The 20,391-nt window shown below is 43.0% G+C and overlaps 1 protein-coding gene across 3 annotated transcripts in view; it reads right to left on the bottom strand.

Moving 5' to 3' along the window:
* Positions 1–20,391, bottom strand: part of LOC139537450 (vacuole membrane protein 1-like) — a 376,416-nt gene that overhangs the window by 303,098 nt on the left and 52,927 nt on the right. For all 3 annotated transcript variants that reach the window (XM_071338748.1, XM_071338749.1, XM_071338747.1), the window contains 4 exons: positions 12,008–12,241; positions 8,788–8,919; positions 750–830; positions 199–315 (listed from right to left, as the gene is read on the bottom strand). In XM_071338748.1, the coding sequence (XP_071194849.1) occupies positions 199–315; positions 750–830; positions 8,788–8,919; positions 12,008–12,241 (564 nt within the window). The remainder of the gene's footprint in view (positions 1–198; positions 316–749; positions 831–8,787; positions 8,920–12,007; positions 12,242–20,391) is intronic.

Raw genomic sequence — 20,391 nt, forward strand, 5'->3', positions numbered from 1 at the left:
TTCTATAAGAAAAAAGGTTGCTTTGTCAAAATGTTATATCAAACTACAGACCTTAAGTAGCCACTTTGACAGAACAAAAAAATAAATAAGAAAAGTGAGCTCTGTGTGCAAGACATCTATGTAAAAACGTTCTTATCCAAGAGAGTGAGTGTGCAAGACATCTATGTAAAAATGTGTGCTTGTATACGGTAAACTCACCTGAATGTGCATTTTGATTATGGCTTTCCCAATTAGTGTTGCTCCAAAAAAGGTCCAAAAGGGAACAAGGAAATGGCCACATGTTATACCTGCCAAGTCAAACAATGGATTTGGAATCTGGAGAAACAGAGAATATGTATTAAATATAAGAAATGACAATTATAGAGAAAACAACTTTATTCTATAGAAAAGTGCAGGGACCCAATATACTTCAATATACTTCAGTACAAACAGTTTTGTTCAACGTTCCTATGTTTGAGGTATTTACCACTTACTGGAGGTATCTTACAGATTAGTAATACAATGACTGAAATCTACAGAATATAGGTAGCTTTATATTTACATTTATATTTATCTTTATTAATAATCTGTTCTGTCTTCTGGTTTGAGAATCAGCAGTTCACTTTAAATAGACAGACAGTTTTATGATGCATAGAAATGCTCTTTTAAGGCTTGAATTTAACTTCTAGTCACTTTCTAGTATTTTCAGACATTAATGGGGGTGATTAAAACGTTTCAACAGAATACAGTTGATATGTGATTTCACTTACAGAGGCACAGGCGAGAATTCCAAAGAATCCAACTCTCTGAACCATTTTCTGCACTGCTAGTTTTGCTCTGGTGGCAAAGTCCTGAAAAGGAGCAAAAATAATGGCAAATATTTAACTGATCATTCAGTTAAATATAAGACCATGTAATTCTTATTCACATTTCATCATAGCAATGTAATGTATGAATCTTTAATGAGTAACATATCATGTTCATTTGAGCAGACTCAATTTTTTCTCAGCAGGGAAGACCAAAAGCTATTTATGCAATCAATAACCTTTTCACTAATCTATGGTGATTAAAGGTAGAAGGATGATCTCCGACCCATTTTAAATATCTCACAGATTAACACATGGTAGTAACATTACAAAAAAATACTTCCAAAACATTGTTCATTCTGTAATTTATCTCGGAACTTGTATCATTAGGAAAAAGGTTTCAAAATTGTTTGAGGCTTGTCGACAAGGAGCGAATCTTAAAATTAATCGGAGATGATCCTTGCAAAATCAACACAAATCAAATTGATCCAATAAAAACAATTGAGTTACAGTCTAAGGAATTCCATTAGTTAAAAATGGCATTATTTATAATTGATCCTCTCTGAGGAAATATCGTTGTGGTGTGTGCTGAAAGTCATTTATGAGTTGTAATGCATTTCTGTATTTGAAATGATAAATACATTAGACTAAAACAGGCTCGTGGAGATTTGAGACTTAACATTACTATTAGTATAGTAAAATGTGAGATTATGGAGCAAGATTTTTAGACTATATAAAATATACTTACTGTAGGTTTAGGACAAACAGGTGTCTTTTTTAGCATCTCTTCTCATTTATATTTTGTATTTTTAACACGCTGACCATGAATATAAAGAAAACAAGGATGCTGGCATTTTATATGTACAAATATATCAGAGAGCAGATTATTGATTAACGAATAATATGGTTTATATCAAGTAAACCTATTTCTCTTAGAAGTAAATGTACAATTAACATATTGAATTGTGGCAACATGACATCTTTCTATTTATTTAAAAGAATATTGTGACATGCTTTACAGATTTTTCCAAGTCACTATTATCTAGATATTTATTTTCCTTCATATATCAATATTTCTGTTAACCAAAAAAGTGTTCTAAGCCCTGCAAAAATGCTGCACACAGTCAATTGTCCTGTCAGTTGTCTAATTGGAACAATCACCCTCTGCAAACTCATCCAAACACCTTTTATACTGGGATATTATCATATTCACATCCTCTAACTGGCAGTTTTTAATCCAATATCATTGGGAATGTGAGTGCAAGACTAGACTTCATGGTCATTCCAATGACTCACAGATTCTTACTAATTCTGCAGCTTTTTCCCGCCATCTCTCCTGACAACTCAACAAAAGGCTCTTTTCAAAGCAATGAAATTGATTTTTCCTCAATATACCTATGCTGGGAAGATGAGGGTTAAACTCTAGTTGATGTAGTTAAAAATATTTCTGGGAACTGTGACGGAAGGATGGTGGAATTATCCTGGAATGATTATGGTAAATTGGTCCCACTTCTGGTGATTGTATTAGAATGCCACTAGAGATAACAGTACAAATTGTATGCATGTGCTGATGTGTTTATTTTGTCTTGATTTTAGGAAAATTATTGTTGTTTTACAGATATTTAACTATGCCAATGCTGTAAGGTTGGTATATACATTTAAGGGGAATAAAAAATTTAATGTCAATTAAATCTAAAAACACACTGGGGCTAATTTGTGAAATCATGTTGAGGGTATTGTCTATTTATATGTATAGATTTGTATTTAATATTGCAAAATGTATATCCAGACTTTTATTGACTGGACTCCAAAAATCTATTCTGTAGATATTGATTGCTCCATGACTGAAACTTTGATATGAAGTCTTGATGTGTTTAAATATGTGTGTGTTTAAGTGCATATCGAACACATTATCCCTTTTATGTTCTAATCAATGGTAATGACATTAGATGACATCAACACATCCTTCCTTTGATATAAAATGTAAAATACATTTGACTTGTGAGCTGTAGGAACATGTTTTACTTCTTTAAACAATGTGTTGCATAGCACAAATACATTTGACTAAAGTGTTGATATAGTATAGTTCCAACCAAAGAACTTCATGAATTAGAATGGTATTTCCTAATTGACTGTTATTATTTGTACATGAGATGGTACTGTATGCATGTAAAGATATACATGTTTTAGAGAAGTGACTGGAATCATCCACTAACTTTTAGACTAACCTTTAGGTCATCTCTCAGGCTAGATCTGATATGATGCATAAACAACTCTTAACTGGCCAGACCTCAAACTGCAGGCTTTCAAATGACTAAACCATATTATTACTAGTTAATGGTAGTTCACATTTAATATGTTCAATTGCTATAATTATTTGCAAAATTAAACTGCAATTTCAAATCAGATAGGACGTGCCCCCCAGAATTAGTAATATACTCATCCAAATCATTATGTTCTACAAGAAATTGATTAAACATCAATGCATGATGAGAATTGCTTATTTATAATGACCAAACAATAAGACATCTACTTTTATGGGTGAACATTTTATTTATAGGACTTTCACCTTTGTTTCACACACATACCGGTAAATTGAAACTTGAAAGGTTTAACTTGACTGGGAGACTGAGGTTAGGGTATTAAGACAAGATCATGCCTAATATGGTCAACAAAGCAGTAGAGTAATGGTGGCATTGCTTCAAAAGCAGGAGCCGGCCCACAGGAAATTTTGGAGACATAGGGAGTAGACTAAAAGAGGGGGGCCCAACTGACATCCACTCTGATTGGCTCACATTTTGAATTTCTCCCTCAGATTCTATCCAATCACAGGAGCTTTCCACAAGGATAATCCTGCTTCTCTAATTCTAGCCTTCTGTTCCAAATTCTTTATTCAGTTTTTTTGTTCTTTTTTTCACCGTTTTTCCCCCCCTTTCTAAATCTTGGAGACGGAGCTGGTTGTCTGGGGGAAGGAATGTGTATGGTTTACAGCTGAACGTCTCTGGACCGTCTGTTGACCACAAACACCTAACAACCACAGGACTAGAGTAGGGGATTTATGCTTCAATAACTAATAACTGTTAGGGAAATCAGCATAGTTTAGTCAATGAATCACATTTATTAGATGAAATATGATATTTGCGTTTGTATAGTTTACCAAGTTAGTGGAGTTCTGGATTTCCACTCACTTGACTGGTATGGATGAGTGAAAGGAAAATAGCTACCTCACCTTAAATGAAGGTCCCAGTGGGGGGGAATATCGTGTGTTTACACGTGACATTGTGATTTACTAGCGGGACTCTCCCCTTTTCTCCTCCTGTATGTACCTTCTGGACCACAAAATTGTCCATCTTACATGACCAGTGTTCAGAAATCCAGACACCACACAATGTGTGTTGTACGCAGTTCATGGAAAATCACCATCTTGGCCAGGCTTCCACCCACGGCTGCCTCCCTCCCGTCCCCATCCCCCGCGCAGCGCGCTATCCCCCAGGGCAGGGCTTACCAGCAATTACATTTTGGAGATCTTGTCAAGGGTGCAGTGTCATTAAAACCATGGGGGCATGGCTCCAGCTTTTGGCTCTCCATCTCTTTACTCAGCACTCTGTACCCAATATTCCCCCACATCAAGATGATGCCTACAGCGTGAAGTAAAAATCACACGTCTGATCTATCATTTATATGTTAAGGCTATTACAGTTAGTGGCCCCATCACCTGCTATGGAGTTTGCTTCTTATTTTGCTAACTAAAGTTATGCAAATTAACATGGATAGACCTCGTTAGGGTAATGTCTGAAGGTACAGTAGGTCTCCCAAGGTTGAGTGACTGTCGGGGACTTCTTAGTAATGAAACAATGTGATTCACCATGGTGATTACATGGAATCCAGGTTCTAAGATTTTTACAAGGATATTACATTATCAGAGCCTATCTGAACACATTCTATATTCACTGTTCCACAACAGCACCAATGAGCACCATGTTTAGCATAATAGTTTGAATACCAATGGTTACTGTTGCCAGAGAGATGACGAAGGTTGACGCAAATAGGCAGTGGGAAAAAAGTAAAAGAGTTCACCGTTTCCCTCCTCACATGTAATGATATAGCAACCCTATTCTAAATTGCGGGACTCTGAAAAACAGTTTATATAAACAAACCAGGCCCCTCCATGTTTATGATAACAACTTGCCCAGATATCAATTTATACAATTTATGCAATATATGCATGACTCACTGTACTGATGCAAATATGTACTCTAGAACATAAATGTATGCTTTATGATGAACTGAAAGGTTTAAACATGTGGGTGGATAATTAATAATTGTGCTATTCTACAGACTTTAATAGACATGGTGGGAGTAAGGAGTTGAAAACCATCCAAAATAGGCAGACGACAAAGCAATGTGCATCTGGAAAAGTCAAGTGTCAGTTAAGGAAGAATCAACACCCATGCACTATTTTTTTCTCTCTCTTTTTCCTGAATGAAACTCGTTCACAGAAAGGAGGACACATCTCCAGAGAGGAGCGGCGCGAGTTGAGCCCTGACGGAGAGATGGCTAAAGTTCATCTCATTAACTCCCCACAAGCCCGTTCCCTTCTCTCACACACACAAAAAACACACACACACACAGGAAGCAGAGTGGTTAAGGCTCCTGACGCAACCCAACCCCAGCCCCATAGTCCCTTCTACAAAATTCAAATCTATCGAGACAAAAAAAAGTGCCCCCGAGTCCACGTTGACAAATTCTTTAACAAGCTGTGGTTGAAGGGAAGCTGGTTTTACTCTGACTCACCCCCTCCTTTCAAACAGTTTACTGGAAATAAAGGGGGAGGAGGAGGGAGAGGGCACTTTCAGAGAAGTCATGTGACGGGGCTGGGCAAACCACAGCACAGAAAGCCTTTGAGTGGAGTGTAGTAGGCCAGGGGGAGGCAGGGGGGAGGGCACACGCCCAGCCCAGCCCAGCGCAGACGGCTCTTATTCAGGATACAGGAGATACAATCCTGGGAGTTGGCAATCAAGAATTCACAGTGCTGGTTAACTACTTCCATGCCGGCCAAAAACATAAAGCACTTGAGGGAAACCACTGAATCACCATGCCACTTTTTGGACGTTGTTCATCTAGAGAGGATTCCAGGATTCCTTTTCAGATCATAAGTATCATCCAAATGTTCAAACAAATGTTTTAAAAATGCAGATTTTCATGACATCAGCGTCTGGACCTGCTTAGTAAAGTCATGACTTTATCATTCTTGAATAGAGTCTTGAAGGGGGGGGGGACTGTGTTCTTCTGCCGTCACTCATGTGCGCCTGCTTGCGGCAGGAAGTTGGCACGTGCGCATTCTGAGAAATGCCACTGGGTTTAAGTCAAGCTCCTGGCACATTGACACCCCTATGATCTCAGAGTAAGAGAGAAGAGAGTCAGCATCTCCAACCTGCTGTGGAGCCCAAAGACACATCCGATCACAAACTCTCCCATGTTACCATTCAATCACATCTCTATTTTCTATAATCACTATTCCAATCTTGGTTAAAATAACAGAGAATAACGATGCAATATATATCCACCGTAACGAGATGTCCATAATCGCTGTGATATCTTCCTTTAAGAATGTACAGTGTAACAAGCACGCAATGCAATAAGCGGTCTCTCTCTCTCTCTCTCGGCCAGTGAAACAATCCACCCTCGTTGTAGGTGACAGAAGGAGAGAGAAGAAAGGAAAATAAGGCTTCCGACTCCTGGAGCTCAGCAAACCCTCCTGGTGTGAGCAACCTACTGCCAGATGCTGTCCACACACACACCCGGTGACCAGACCACACTGTAAAGATGTCAGCAGAAAGAGACAGAACAAGTAGAGAGAGAGAGAGAGAGAGAGAGAGAGAGAGAGAGAGAGAGAGAGAGAGAGAGAGAGAGAGAGAGAGAGAGAGAGCAAGAGAGAGAGAGAGAGAGAGGTAGAGAAAGAGAGAGGTAGAGAAAGAGAGAGAGAGAGAGAGAGAGAGAGAGGTAGAGAAAGAGAGAGAGTAGAGAAAGAGAGAGGTAGAGAAAGAGAGAGGTAGAGAAAGAGAGAGAGAGAGAGAGAGAGAGAGAGAGGTAGAGAAAGAGAGAGGTAGAGAAAGAGAAAGAGAGAGAGAGAAAGGGAGGGAGGGAGGGATATCAACAGAAATAGAGAGTGTGTGACAGAGATAAAGAGAGAGAGGAGTAGAGGGAGAGTGAAAGAGCCTCAGAGCTAATTCAGACCCAGCAGTCCTGAGGCAGCAGCTCTGTGGTCGGTGACACTTGTTCAACCTTTCTCTCTGAGGATGCGAAACAAACAACCAACAAGCCTTCCCTGATGCCTCGGACACGTCAAAGTTACAGCGGAGAAAAAGAAGAAGAAACAACAATAACGAAGAGCGGACAAGATTGATGTGTCGACGGACAAAACATGACTCTCCACAACGGGGCATCTGTCTTTCTCTCACACGTCCCCTCTCTTTTCCTCTGCTCTCTCCCGCTCCCTCTCTCTTCCTCTTCGTTCGTTCGTTTTGGTGGAGAGCTGAGCGGGACTTTATCAGTGTGTCGAATGATGTCAGAGCTCCAGACTCACACATGTGGTCTGAGGGCCAAAGGAGGCTGGAGACTGTGCCATTTGCAGATGCCCATGGTATGAGTGATAAACTAAACATGACAGTAGGTACCCTCATCACTACGGTGCTAGGGAGCACTCACCCACTATCAAACCACCAGTGCCTGTCACACCCTGCTGACCCACCGGATGAAAACACATATGTCAATGTGCCTGATGTTGAACGCCAATGTCTTTTCTGGTTATATCGGCAGAAAGTAATTCATGTACAGTTTTGTACAGTGTGAGCTTATAGTGTGAGTCTATCTATTAAGAGCAGACAGTGCTCAGAGTACTATCAATAGCTTGCAGTATAACGACTCATTAAATCACTACTTAATGAACCCTTAAAGCCCCTCAACTCAAGTCAACCACTAGTTGACCCAAATGTCTGATTTAAATTTGAATAGAACAAACCTTTGACTAGTCTATTTTCAAACATGAAGGAGAATAGGGTCATCTTTTGGCACTGGCTTCTCCAAACCGTTTTCCTGCCTGCCCCCATTGTTTGACCTGTATTGTGTTGGAATGCTCATGACATTGAATGACATTGTGAAATACAATCCTTAGGATTAAAGTGCACTCAGAGAAGACCGGCTAAGATTATGGAGGGACAAAGCAACTGACATCTTGTCTATTCTTTCATTCACGGAGGAAAATGATATTTACTATGAGTTGTCATGGTCAAAGTACTTGTCGAGCGTATTTAGAAATGAAAATGCTGTTTGTCATGGTATTACAAAAGCCAATGCAGGCACCTTGAAAACAATGGCTTTGCCCTTGATGGCATTGCTACACACTTAGACCGAGCAGAGCATTGTAAAAGGCAGCAACACATGACTGCTTCAGGCCTGAGGTAGGGAACTGGGAATGGGTTAGCTAATGCATGTGTGTGCATGTTGAGCGAGAGAGAGAGAGATAAGGGAACGGGCTTGTGGGGAGTTAATGAGATGAACTTTAGCCATCTCTTCGTCAGGGCTCAACTCGCGCCGCTCCGCTCTGTGTGTGTGTGTTTGTGCGTGCGCATACACATCCAAGAGGTTTCCGCTGGTATGACACATGTATACAATGTGACTGTTTTGTTTCAACAAAGTTGCACAAAAGGTTGCTAGATGAGGAGAGAGAGAGAGAAGGCAGAAGAAAATAGAGTGAGACCTGGAGGACAGTAGTGACAAAACAGGTAGAGCATGAGCAGTGAGAAGAGAGAGGAGAAGAAGAGGGAGGAGAGAAAGCAGAGTTGGAGAGGGAAGTCAAGAGGAGAGATGGAAAGGCTGTGTGCCACCTGTCTCTGTCAGAGAAGAGAGAGGGGGGGGGAAGGATGAGATAGAGAGAGAGAGGTGATAGAGAAAAAGGAGAGAGAAAAGTACAGATAGAGGCTGGATAAGGATGAGGGCTTACCTGTGAAGTCTCTGCCTGCTCCAACAACTCTCCAAACTCTTCATAGTCTTCATCATCAGGCTCTTCTCCAGACAGCCTCGCTGCCCGCGCCATGAAGTACGGAGGCAGCTCCCCGATGGCTGTGCCTGCTCCCTATACACACACACACACACACACACACACACACACACACACACACACACACACACACACACACACACACACACACACACACACACACACACACACACACACACACACACACACACACACACACACACACACACACACAACCTTTCACAATACAAGTATAATACAATACACCTACGACACTGGCTCACATGATTTAAAAAATATTTTTTAAATTTGTCGGCTCAATTAAGGTGTTATTACAAGGCCTCAAAGAGCTTTTTGGATCAAACTATATCAATATCCAACATCCTAAATAGCTTTCAATTATAAGACGGTATCACTCGCCGAATTGTGAAGAAAGACGGAAGAGATTTGAGTGAAACAAATCCTCATCCCAGGCAGGTTCAGTGGGTTCATTCCTCCAGGAACACGAGGATGAGGAGGGAGCGCGGAGCAACAGACTTAATTAACACAATGAAAAACCTTCAGAGAAAACGAGTGCTTTGGAATTGCTCATAGCTCATTATGGTAATGTTTTCAGGCACAGAGAAACTTGTAAGAAGGGGTGGGGTGAGGGGGGTGAGGAAAGGAGAGAGGTTATGCAGTGAGGTGGGTGAGGGAGGTGGGAGAAGGGAGGGGTAGGGTGAGGGAGGGAGGGGAGGGGTGGGGTGGGTGAGGGAGGTGGGAGAAGGGAGGGGTAGGGTGAGAGAGGGAGGGGAGGGGTGGGGTGGGTGAGGGAGGTGGGAGAAGGGAGGGGTAGGGTGAGGGAGGGAGGGGGGGTGGGTTGGGTGGGGTGGGTGAGGGAGGGAGGTGGGAGAAGGGAGGGGTAGGGTGAGGGAGGGAGGGGGGGTGTGTTGGGTGGGGTGGGTGAGGGAGGGGTGATGGGATACTTAAGCTGGACATCCTGTTCCATGTCAACACAGCAGTCTTTGATGAAACCTGCCAGTTTGCTCATAATGCAGACGTGCCCTAATCTCCAGGGCAGCTGTTCTATTCACTGCACTACACTACTGTGTGTGTGTGTTTGTGTGTTTGTGTGTGTGTGTGTGTGTGTTTGCATGTGTGTGTTTGCATGTGTGTGTTTGCGTGTGTGCCAGACTGCAGCCACCTGCGCCGTGTTTTTTGAAGTGGACCACTTAGACCCTGCAGCGGTGGACGGGTTGACACAGAGAGGGGAGGGCCAGAGGGGAGAGGGAGAGGGGAGGGCCAGAGGAGAGAGGGAGAGGGGAGGGCCAGAGGAGAGAGGGAGAGGGGAGGGCCAGAGGGGAGAGGGAGTGGGGAGGGCCAGAGGGGAGAGGGAGAGGGGAGGGCCAGAGGAGAGAGGGAGAGGGGAGGGCCAGAGGGGAGAGCGAGGGGGTAATGTCATAAGAAGGGCTACTGGTGCCAGAGAAGGGTGGGGTGAATGGCGTAGCTTTTTGGGGCTTTAATGCCGTGAGCATCAAGTGGGCACAGCAGGTGTTGCAGCATTTTGGGCTGTGCCAGCATCTGGGGGCGAGGCCAGGGGATCGTATGGCATACCCCTAGCTGGCACACACAGCTCTGCCCTTACCACATAATTACTCTTTGGTATGGGCACAACGTGCCAGCTAAACAAACCTTGAATCTGCTCCACTGAAATCAGAGTCCCTGGTGAAATAGAAAAGGAATCACACTTATCCTGGCGTAACTAAAACTATGGTGGTAGAATACACCTGACCTACTCACTCACTTACTCTCACTCACTCACTCACTCACTCACTCACTCACTCACTCACTCACTCACTCACTCACTCACTCACTCACTCACTCACTCACTCACTCACTCTGTTCCAGGGAAAGGCCCCCAGCAGCAGTAGTAAAGTAGTAGAAGTAGAGGTACTCTGTTCCCCACAGCCAGTAACATGTGAAATGTGAATAAACAAGAGTGAGATAACATCCTCCACTTCTCATTTTCGGTCAGTTTAGAGGAACATAAAAATCCCCAGTTCACCACAGGTCATAGAGATGAGTTCTCTCTTCTCAGACTTCTCTGTCTGTTAACCATCTGTGTTTTTCAGTAGAGACAGTTTCACACTGAGAGGGAAGCTCTGAGAAAAGGGCCTGACACTGCCTGACTCTCGGTAAAAGAGCTGTGAATGCTGAGAATCCAGGAAGAGAACTGCTGGTCGTCATTGGGAAGCTGATACAGGCAGTTACCAGTTAGAGGTGGGCTCCTGAGTGACGCAGCGGTCTAAGGCACTGCATCTCAGTGCTAGTGGTGTCACTACAGACCCTGGTTCGATTACAGGCTGTATCACAACCGGCCGTGATTAGGAGTCCCATAGGGTGGCGCACAATTGGCCCAGCGTCGTTAGGGTTTGGCCGGGGTAGGCCGACATTGTAAGTAAGAATTTGTTCTTAACTGACTTGCCTAAATAAAGGTAAAAATAAATAGTGTGAGGGTTGATAGGCTTTTGACGCAGAGCATGGTGGTGGTAGTACCATGGCAACTCTATGTCATGGCTGAGTCATTGTAGTGGTTACCATAGCCACCAGAGTCAGAATGCAACCAGAGTATCTGGTGAAGGGTTAACGTCTACCTGTGCCAGGGCTGGCTCTAGCTACAGAACTATGTGTGATAGTGGTGTGACAGTGGTGTGTGTGCGTGACAGCAGTGAAGGATTACAAACTGTCAGTCTCATGTCCCCAGTACCTAACCACATGGCTATGTTTGGTTAGAGGTGTGAAACCACCAGCAGTGTTAAGGGGAAATTCACCGTAAAAGGCTGGGGTTTTCCAAACCATCAGTGGGTATTGTTGTATTGAATTGTCAATGATATTTCACTTAGCAATCACATGTTTTAGAAATAATCTTGACCTACAGTCAATGTTATTTTACTTCTAACTCTTTGAGGCTTACTGATCATAGAGCATTAGTGCCAGTGAACCTGACATGTACCAATACGGATAGTTAAACCCCAGTTGAGGGGCATATGCACTGTGTGTAAAAGACTGTGTAAACTACTTTGTAGGAGACTGTGCATGTCGTCTGCGTGCATTGACTGTTTGTAGACTGCATGTCTCGACTATGTGTCATGGGCTGTGCAGTTGTGTGTTGACTGTGTAGAGACTGTATGTAGAATAGACTCACCCACATGCAGGCCTCTAAGCGGACCTTGGAGACAATGGTCCAGAGGGAGATGCTTCCCTGTACAGCTGCTGCCACCCCCGCCAAGCCCTCCACACCCGCCTGGGCCACGGCCTCTGTCCCCCCCAACAGCACCTCTTCCTGGGGGCAGATGACCTGCTCGGGGTAGGGGGGTTCCGGGAAATCCACTGAACCACATTCATACGCTGCCAGGGTCACTGATGCTATGTGTGGACCCTGAGAGAGAGACGGAGAGAGAGAGACAGAGAGAGAGAGAGGGAGAGAGAGGGAGAGAGAGAGAGAGAGAGAGAGAGAGAGAGAGAGAGAGAGAGAGGGAGAGAGAGGGAGAGAGAGAGAGAGAGAGACAGAGAGAGAGAGAGGGAGAGAGATGGAGAGAGAGAGGGAGAGAGACGGAGAGAGAGAGGGAGAGAGAGAGAGGGAGACGAGTGGGAGGTCAGTTGTACATCAACAACATTGTTGGAATTTATGACTCAACGGAAGCTTTCAGGGAGAGCCCTGGCAACATTTGCATTAAAAGAGGGAAGAACTCTTATGGAAATAGATCATATATAAAACTATGGTATAAGCCTTTGCTTAAAAGTACTTATATGAATGGTTATGGCAACTCCTCTGTCTTTCTCTGTAAGATTGGAACGTAATTTGCATTGCCTGCCTGTCTCCTTTACCTTCCTGCCATTCCTTCAATATGATTCAGATAGGGGGATTTACAAATGAGTTGTGAGTTATAAGGGATAAGGGGTGAGAGACTACTGAGAAACCTCCTGCATGTTATGGTAAAACAGGGGGAGGCGCGGGACAAAGGGGTTGAGGCCTAGAGCTAAAAGGTGGGTCAAAACTCCCCTACTGAAACATCAAAGAACCCGAAACGAAAGCTGGGGACAAGAAACCGTTACACACACACACACACTGAGAGCTGCACCTGTGACAAAGTGCGCCAAAGACAAAGAACTTGGAGACTTCAGAAAACATCGGTAGTGCTTTCCATTCACAGTGCAGTCTGAAAACATCCCCCCATGGCCCCCTGGGTGACACTACACTCATAGAACTAATACTGAAATGACGTGGCAGCAGCAACGAAGCGTCGGTCGGTTGACCCATATGGGGCGGAATATACAGACCTAGTAAGTGTTATTGTAAGAAACATATATCTGAAGTGTGTATCTGTCTAGCGTGTGTATCTGTAAAGTGTGTATCTGTCTAGCGTGTGTATCTGTAAAGTGTGTATCTGTCTAGCGTGTGTATCTGTAAAGTATGTATCTGTCTAGCGTGTGTAACTGTGAAATGTGTGTATCTGTGAAGTGTGTGTATCTGTAAAGTGTGTATCTGTGAAGTGTGTATCTGAGAAGCGTGTGTATCTGTGAAGCGTGTGTATCTGAGAAGCATGTGTATCTGTGAAGCGTGTGTATCTGAGAAGCGTGTGTATCTGTGAAGCGTGTGTATCTGAGAAGTGTGTATCTGTGAAGCGTGTGTATCTGAGAAGTGTGTATCTGAGAAGCGTGTGTATCTGTGAAGCGTGTGTATCTGAGAAGTGTGTATCTGTGAAGCGTGTGTATCTGAGAAGTGTGTATCTGAGAAGATACTTATCTGTGAAGCGTGTGTATCTGTGAAGCGTGTGTATCTATGAAGCGTGTGTATCTGAGAAGTGTGTATCTGTGAAGCGTGTATCTATGAAGCATGTGTATCTGAGAAGTGTGTATCTGAGAAGTGTGTATCTGTGAAGTGTGTGTATCTGTGAAGTGTGTGTATCTGTGAAGTGTGTGTATCTGTGAAGTGTGTGTATCTGTGAAGCATGTGTATCTGTGAAGCGTGTGTATCTGTGAAGTGTGTGTATCTGTGAAGCGTGTGTATCTGTGAAGCGTGTGTATCTGTGAAGTGTGTGTATCTGTGAAGCATGTGTATCTGTGAAGTGTGTGTATCTGTGAAGTGTGTGTATCTGTGAAGCGTGTGTATCTGTGAAGCGTGTGTATCTGTGAAGCGTGTGTATCTGTGAAGTGTGTGTATCTGAGAAGTGTGTAAGTGAAATGTGTGTATCTGTGAAGAGTGTGTATCTGTGAAGTGAGTGAATCTGTGAAGTGTGTGAATCTGTGAAATGTGTGAATCTGAGAAGTGTGTGAATCTGAGAAGTGTGTATCTGTGAAGCGTGTAAGTGAAATGTGTGTATCTGTGAAGAGTGTGTATCTGTGAAGAGTGTGTATCTGTGAATTGTATGTATCGGTGAAATGTGTGTATCGGTGAAATGTGTATCTGTTAAGTGTGTGTGTCTGTGAAGAGTGTGTATCTGTGAAATGTGTATCTGTGAAGTGTGTGTATCTGTGAAACATGTATCTGTGAAGTGTGTATCTGTGAAGTGTGTATCTGTGAAGTGTGTATCTGTGAAAGCAGCAGTCCGTCAGTGAGACAGAGTTGACTGGTTACTGATAGGCAGGTGCATGAGCCCAGCGTGCCTCTGCTCTGAGGAGTGTCTTTGACATTGTGTCGTCCTGTTTACATTCTTGCTTGTTGTTTATTTACTCTTTTAAATATGCTTCCAGTCAGAGAATGGAGGGAGAGGAGGGGAGAGGAGGGTGGATGAGAGTGGTGTATGTCTTTGATGTGTGGTGGCACTGGTGAAAGTTTGGTTGAACAGACTAACAGAGCTAATGCTCCCTCGACAAGATCAGACAAGATGGCTCTCAATATCACCACTGCCAAAAAAAAAGGAGACTCCTAGACCACACAAACACATACCGTAGAAAATTACACCCCCCCCCACACACACACACACACACACACACACACACTTTGAGTACCATGAACGAAAGCACACACTTTTTACACAGGAAACAGACATGTCCAAAAAGAATACTGAGAAACTAGCAAACGTGAAAACAGGGTGTTTCATAAAGTACCCATACAACTGACCTTCTTCGCGATCAGTGTCCATGGGACGGTTGAGCTAACGTAGGCTAATGCGATTAGCATGAGGTTGTAAGTAACAAGAAAATTTCCCAGGACATAGACATATCTGATATTGGCAGAAAGCTTAAATTCTTGTTAATCTAACTGCACTGTCCAATTGACAGTAGTTATTACAGTGAAAGAATACCATGCTATTGTTTGAGGAGAGTGCACAATGTTGAACATAAAAAGTTATTAATAAGAAAATTAGGCACGTTTGGGCAGTATTTTTAGATTTCTTTTTACAGAAATGCAATGGTTCATTGGATCAGTATAACACGTTGCACCTACACTGCTCCCATCTAGTGGCAAAAATGTATATTGCACCTTGGCTGGAATAATACATTATGGCCTTTCTCTTGCATTTCAAAGATGATGGTACAAAAAAAATATACAAAGAAAAACAACCGTTCTTTTGTATTATCTTTTACCAGATCTATTGTGTTATATTCTCCTACATTCCTTTCATATTTCCACAAACGTTAAAGTGTTTCCTTTCAAATGGTACCAAGAACATGAATATCCTTGTTTCAGGCCCTGAGCTACAGGCAGTTAGATTTGAGTATATCATTTCAGGCAAAAAAAAATTTAAAGGGGCGGATCCTTAAGAGGTTCACATTTATAAACATGAGTGGTTCTGAAGAGTGCGCCGGTGTGCGTGCATATCTGTGTTTGTGAGGACATATAGCGCCTTCGGAAAGTATTCAGACCCCTTGACTTTTTCCACATTTTGATACGTTACAGCCTTATTCTAAAATTGATAAAATAGTTTTTTCCCCTCCTCATCAATCTACACACAATAAATAGCCCATAATGACAGAGCAAAAACGTTTGCTTTTTTTTGTTGCTAATTTACAAAAAAATAAATAAATGAAATGTAACATTTACATTAGTATTCAGACCCTTTATTCAGTACTTTGTTGAAGCGCCTTTGGCAGCGATTACAGCATTGAGTTTTCTTGGGTATCTCCGTAGATCCTGTCAAGCTCTGTCAGGTTGGATGGGGAGTGTTGCTGCACAGCTATTTCCAGGTCTCTCCAGAATGTTCGATCGGGTTCAAGTCCGGGCCACTCAAGGACATTCAGAGACTTCTCCCGAAGCCACTCCTCCGTCATCTTGGCTGTGTGCTTAGGGTCGTTGTCCTGTTGGAAGTTGATTTCTCTGTACTTTGTTCCGTTCATCTTTCCCTCAATCCTGACTAGACTCCCAGTCCCTGTCGCTGAAAAACATCACCACAGCATGATGTTGCCACCACCATGCTTCACCATAGGGATGGTGCCAGGTTTTCTCCAGACGTGACGCTTGGCACTCTTTTCTCTGTATACATCAATGATGTCGCTCTTGCTGTGGGTGATTCTCTGATCCACCTCTACGCAGACGACACCATTCTGTATACTTCTGGCCCTTCTTTGGACACTGTGTTAACTAACCTCCAGACGAGCTTCAATGCCATACAACTCTCCTTCCGTGGCCTCCAACTGCTCTTAAATGCAAATAAAACTAAATGCATGCTCTTCAACCGATAACTGCCCACACCCGCCCGCCCGTCCAGCATCACTACTCTGGACGGTTCTGACTTAGAATATGTGGACAACTACAAATACCTAGGTGTCTGGTTAGATTGTAAACTCTCCTTCCATAGTCATATTAATCTCCAATCCAAAATTAAATCTAGAATCGGATTCCTATTTCGCAACAAAGCATCCTTCACTCATGCTGCCAAACATACCCTCGTAAAACTGACTATCCTACCGGTCCTTGACTTCGGCGATGTCATTTACAAAATAGCCTCCAGCCTCTACTCAGCAAATTGGATGCAGTCTATCACAGTGCCATCCGTTTTGTCGCCAAAGCCCCATATACTACCCACCACTGCGACTGTATGCTCTCGTTGGCTGGCCCTCGCTTCATATTTGTCGCCAAACTCACTGGCTCCAGGTCATCTATAAGTCTTTGCTAGGTAAAGCCCCGCCTTATCTCAGCTCACTGGTCACCATTGCAGCACCCACCCGTAGCACGCACTCCAGCAGGTATACTTCACTGGTCACCCCCAAAGCCAAAATCACTAAAGCTGGAGACTCATATCTCCCTCACTAACTTTAAGCACCAGCTGTCAGAGCAGCTCACAGATCACTGCACCTGTACATAACTGTTAGGGCCTACATAAAGATGCCCCAACAGCAGTCCCAACATCTTACCACTGCTACACCTGGCTATCATCGAAGCCTTGTCTGGCAGCGAAACAGTTCATTTAGCCTCATTTACTGCCTTTTAAAAAAACATAGCTGATATGGCTGACCTGCTTAAACAAATGTGGTTTCTACTGACAATTGAGATGTACAAACTATGTCATAAGGGGATGACATGCGGATAAGAGGCAATCCGTAATTTAGAATAAGACATTAATGATCCAGCTAGGACAGACGTAGTCAATATAACTATTTGTTCAGCACTTTTGAAATGTACAGCGACAGAATTCAGAACATGGGCCGTTCTTACAGTGTTCTCCCTGTAAGTCAGAACCGTATGATAAATAAAAGGGGGATATAAGAAGATAATGAAAGCTCTTACAATATTTGGTGATTACATTTCTCTAAAACAGGTTATAGGCTACATGTGCACCACCAAGTCTGAACAGTAGGCCAAATGCAGCAGCATACAATACATTTTTTAACAGGAAGGTGGCGCTGCGGTCCTTCATGGATGTTTAGTCATCAAAATTTTGTCATCAAAGTTTGTCATTCTCTGTATTTATGCTGCTTTCGAAACAACTGTGAACTCGGAAAAAAAACGAATCATGATGACATCATTGATCTTCTGTCACACCCTGATCAGTTTCAACTGTCCTTGTACTTGTATCCACCCCCCTCCAGGTGTCACCCATCTTCCCCATTATCCCCTGGGAATTTATACCTGTGTTTCTGTCTGTCTGTGCCAGTTCGTCTTGTTTGCCAAGTCAACCAGTGTTTTTCTCTCAGCTCCTATTTTTTCCCAGTCTCGCTTTTTCTTGCCCTCCTGGTTTTGACCCTTGCCTGTCCTGACTCTGAGCCCGCCTGCCTGACCACTCTGCCTGCCCCTGACCTTGAGCCTGCCTGCTGTCCTGTACCGTTTTGGACTCTGCCCTGGCTATGAACTCTTGCCCGTCTCTGACCTGCCTTTTGTCTATCCCTTGGACTATAATAAATACCAGAGCTCTCCTTGTGTCGTTATATCTTCAGGTCGTAGCTCTATTCAAAACATATTTTCCCAGTCGGAGCTCGTTTATTCCCGACTTCCCAGTTAACTTGACTCATGTGAGTTCAAGACTTTGCAGTTCCCAGTTAACAGTTGTTTTGAGCGCGACACAAATCATACTTCATTGACGGAATGGCCAATGTTGAATGTTTATCATTTTAAAGTTGGAAAAGAGACCCTTATTCCAGATGTGTGACCACACAGCCACTATCGCTGACTCCTTCCAAACCCCTCATTGTTGAATTTGCGATTTCCAACTTGTTGTGTAATGTTTATGTCCTATGGCCGATGAGCACTGATATGTTTTATCTATAATTCATCTTCATTATATCTCTTCATATGATAAGGATTGAAAAGGATTTGCCAGTAGATTGTTGACTTAATTCATGATGATGACTGCTAGCTAAGATTCTGAATGTATGATGTTGACATGATCAGTCCAATCAAAGCTACTCTACATATAACGTGATTTGACGTCATATTATCTGTGGCCAATGATCTTGAGCCTTCTTGGATAGGCACTTCTAATGTAACTCTATGGCAGCACCCAAGGGGCTAGAATTTTCATAGTCTACCCTTAGACTTGGCGGTGAAGTAGTGTCCCCATGAATGACAGAACAATGAGCCAATCACGGCGCAACACTCCGCATTTTCTGCTGGCTTGCCTCACAACCACAGAAGGCACTGAGCTAGGCTAAAACACCTGCATTTTGGAGCTGCCTTACTCAAGAAAACAAAAAAGAGACCATGTTTGTATGCAGCTTTATTAACTCAATTATAAATATATTTTTTTTTACATTGTTTGCAAACTGATATGTGACACGTATTAATGCCAAAATAACATGCAAAACAGGCAAGCCTGTTTTTTTTGTTTTTTTTGCTAAAAACTTTGCTCTGCCCTGAATGACGGGTTGCTACTGCTTTAGGTTCCTTTTGGCAAACTCCAAGTGGGCTGTCATGTGCATCTTACTGAGGAGTGGATTCAGCCTGGCCACTCTACCATAAAGGCCTGATTGGTGGAGTGCTGCAGAGATGGTTGTCCTTCTGGAAGGTTCTCCCATCTCCACAGAAGAACTCTAGAGCTCTGTCAGAGTGACCTGGTTCTTGGTCACCTCCTTGACCAAGGCCCTTCTCCCCCGACTGTTCAGTTTGGCCGGGCGGCCAGCTCTAGGAAGAGTCTGGTGGTTCCAAACTTCTTCCATTTAAGAATGATGGAGGCCACTGTGTTCTTTGGGACCTTCAATGCTGCAGACATTTTTTTGGTATCCTTTCCCAGATCTGTGCCTCGACACATTCCTGTCTCGGAGCTCTACGAACAATTCCTTCGACGTCATGCACTGTCAACTGTGGGACCTTACATACATTTAGACAGGTGTGTGCCTTTCCAAATCATGTCCAATAAATTTAATTTACCACAGGTGGACTCCAATCAAGTTGTAGAAACATCTCAAGGATGATCAATGGAAACAGGATGCGCCTGGGCTCAATTTCAAGTCTCATAGCAAAGGGTCTGAAAACGTATGTAAATAAGGTGTTTCTGTTTTTTATCTTTAATACATTTGCAAAAAATTCTACAAACCTGTTTTCGTTTTTTCATTATGGACTGTTGTGTGTAGATTGCTGAATCTTTTGATTTATTTAATCCATCTTAGAATAAGGTTGTAACGTAACAAAATGTAGAAAAAGTCAAGGGGTCTTAATACTTTCCAAAGGCACTGTTTGTAGGAGTGGTGCGGTTTGTGACGCATGTTCTACTCTACTCACAGTCAAAGGGCAGTCGATTGTTATGCAATATTACGCCAAAGCAGTCTCTCTCTCTCTCCCGAGTGGCGCATCGATCTAAGGCACTGCATCTCAGTGCTAGAGGCGTCACTACAGACACCCTGGTTCGATTCCAGGATGTATCACAACCGGCCGTGATTGGGAGTCCCATAGGGCGGCGCACAATTGGCCCAGCGTCTTCCGGGTTTGGCCAGTGTAGGCCATCATTGTTAATAAGAATTTGTTCTTAACTGACTTGCCTAGTTAAATAAAGGTTAAATTAAAAAAGGAATCTATTTCAATTTAAGGGGCTTTATAGGCATGGGAAACATATGTTAACATTGCCAAAGCAAGTAAAATAGATAATAAACTAAAGTGAAATAAACAAATCCAAATCCAAAATCCAAAGGAATAAAGACATTTCAAATGTCATT

Source organism: Salvelinus alpinus, chromosome 13, assembly GCF_045679555.1.
Source record: "Salvelinus alpinus chromosome 13, SLU_Salpinus.1, whole genome shotgun sequence".
Taxonomy (NCBI): Eukaryota; Metazoa; Chordata; class Actinopteri; order Salmoniformes; family Salmonidae; genus Salvelinus; species Salvelinus alpinus.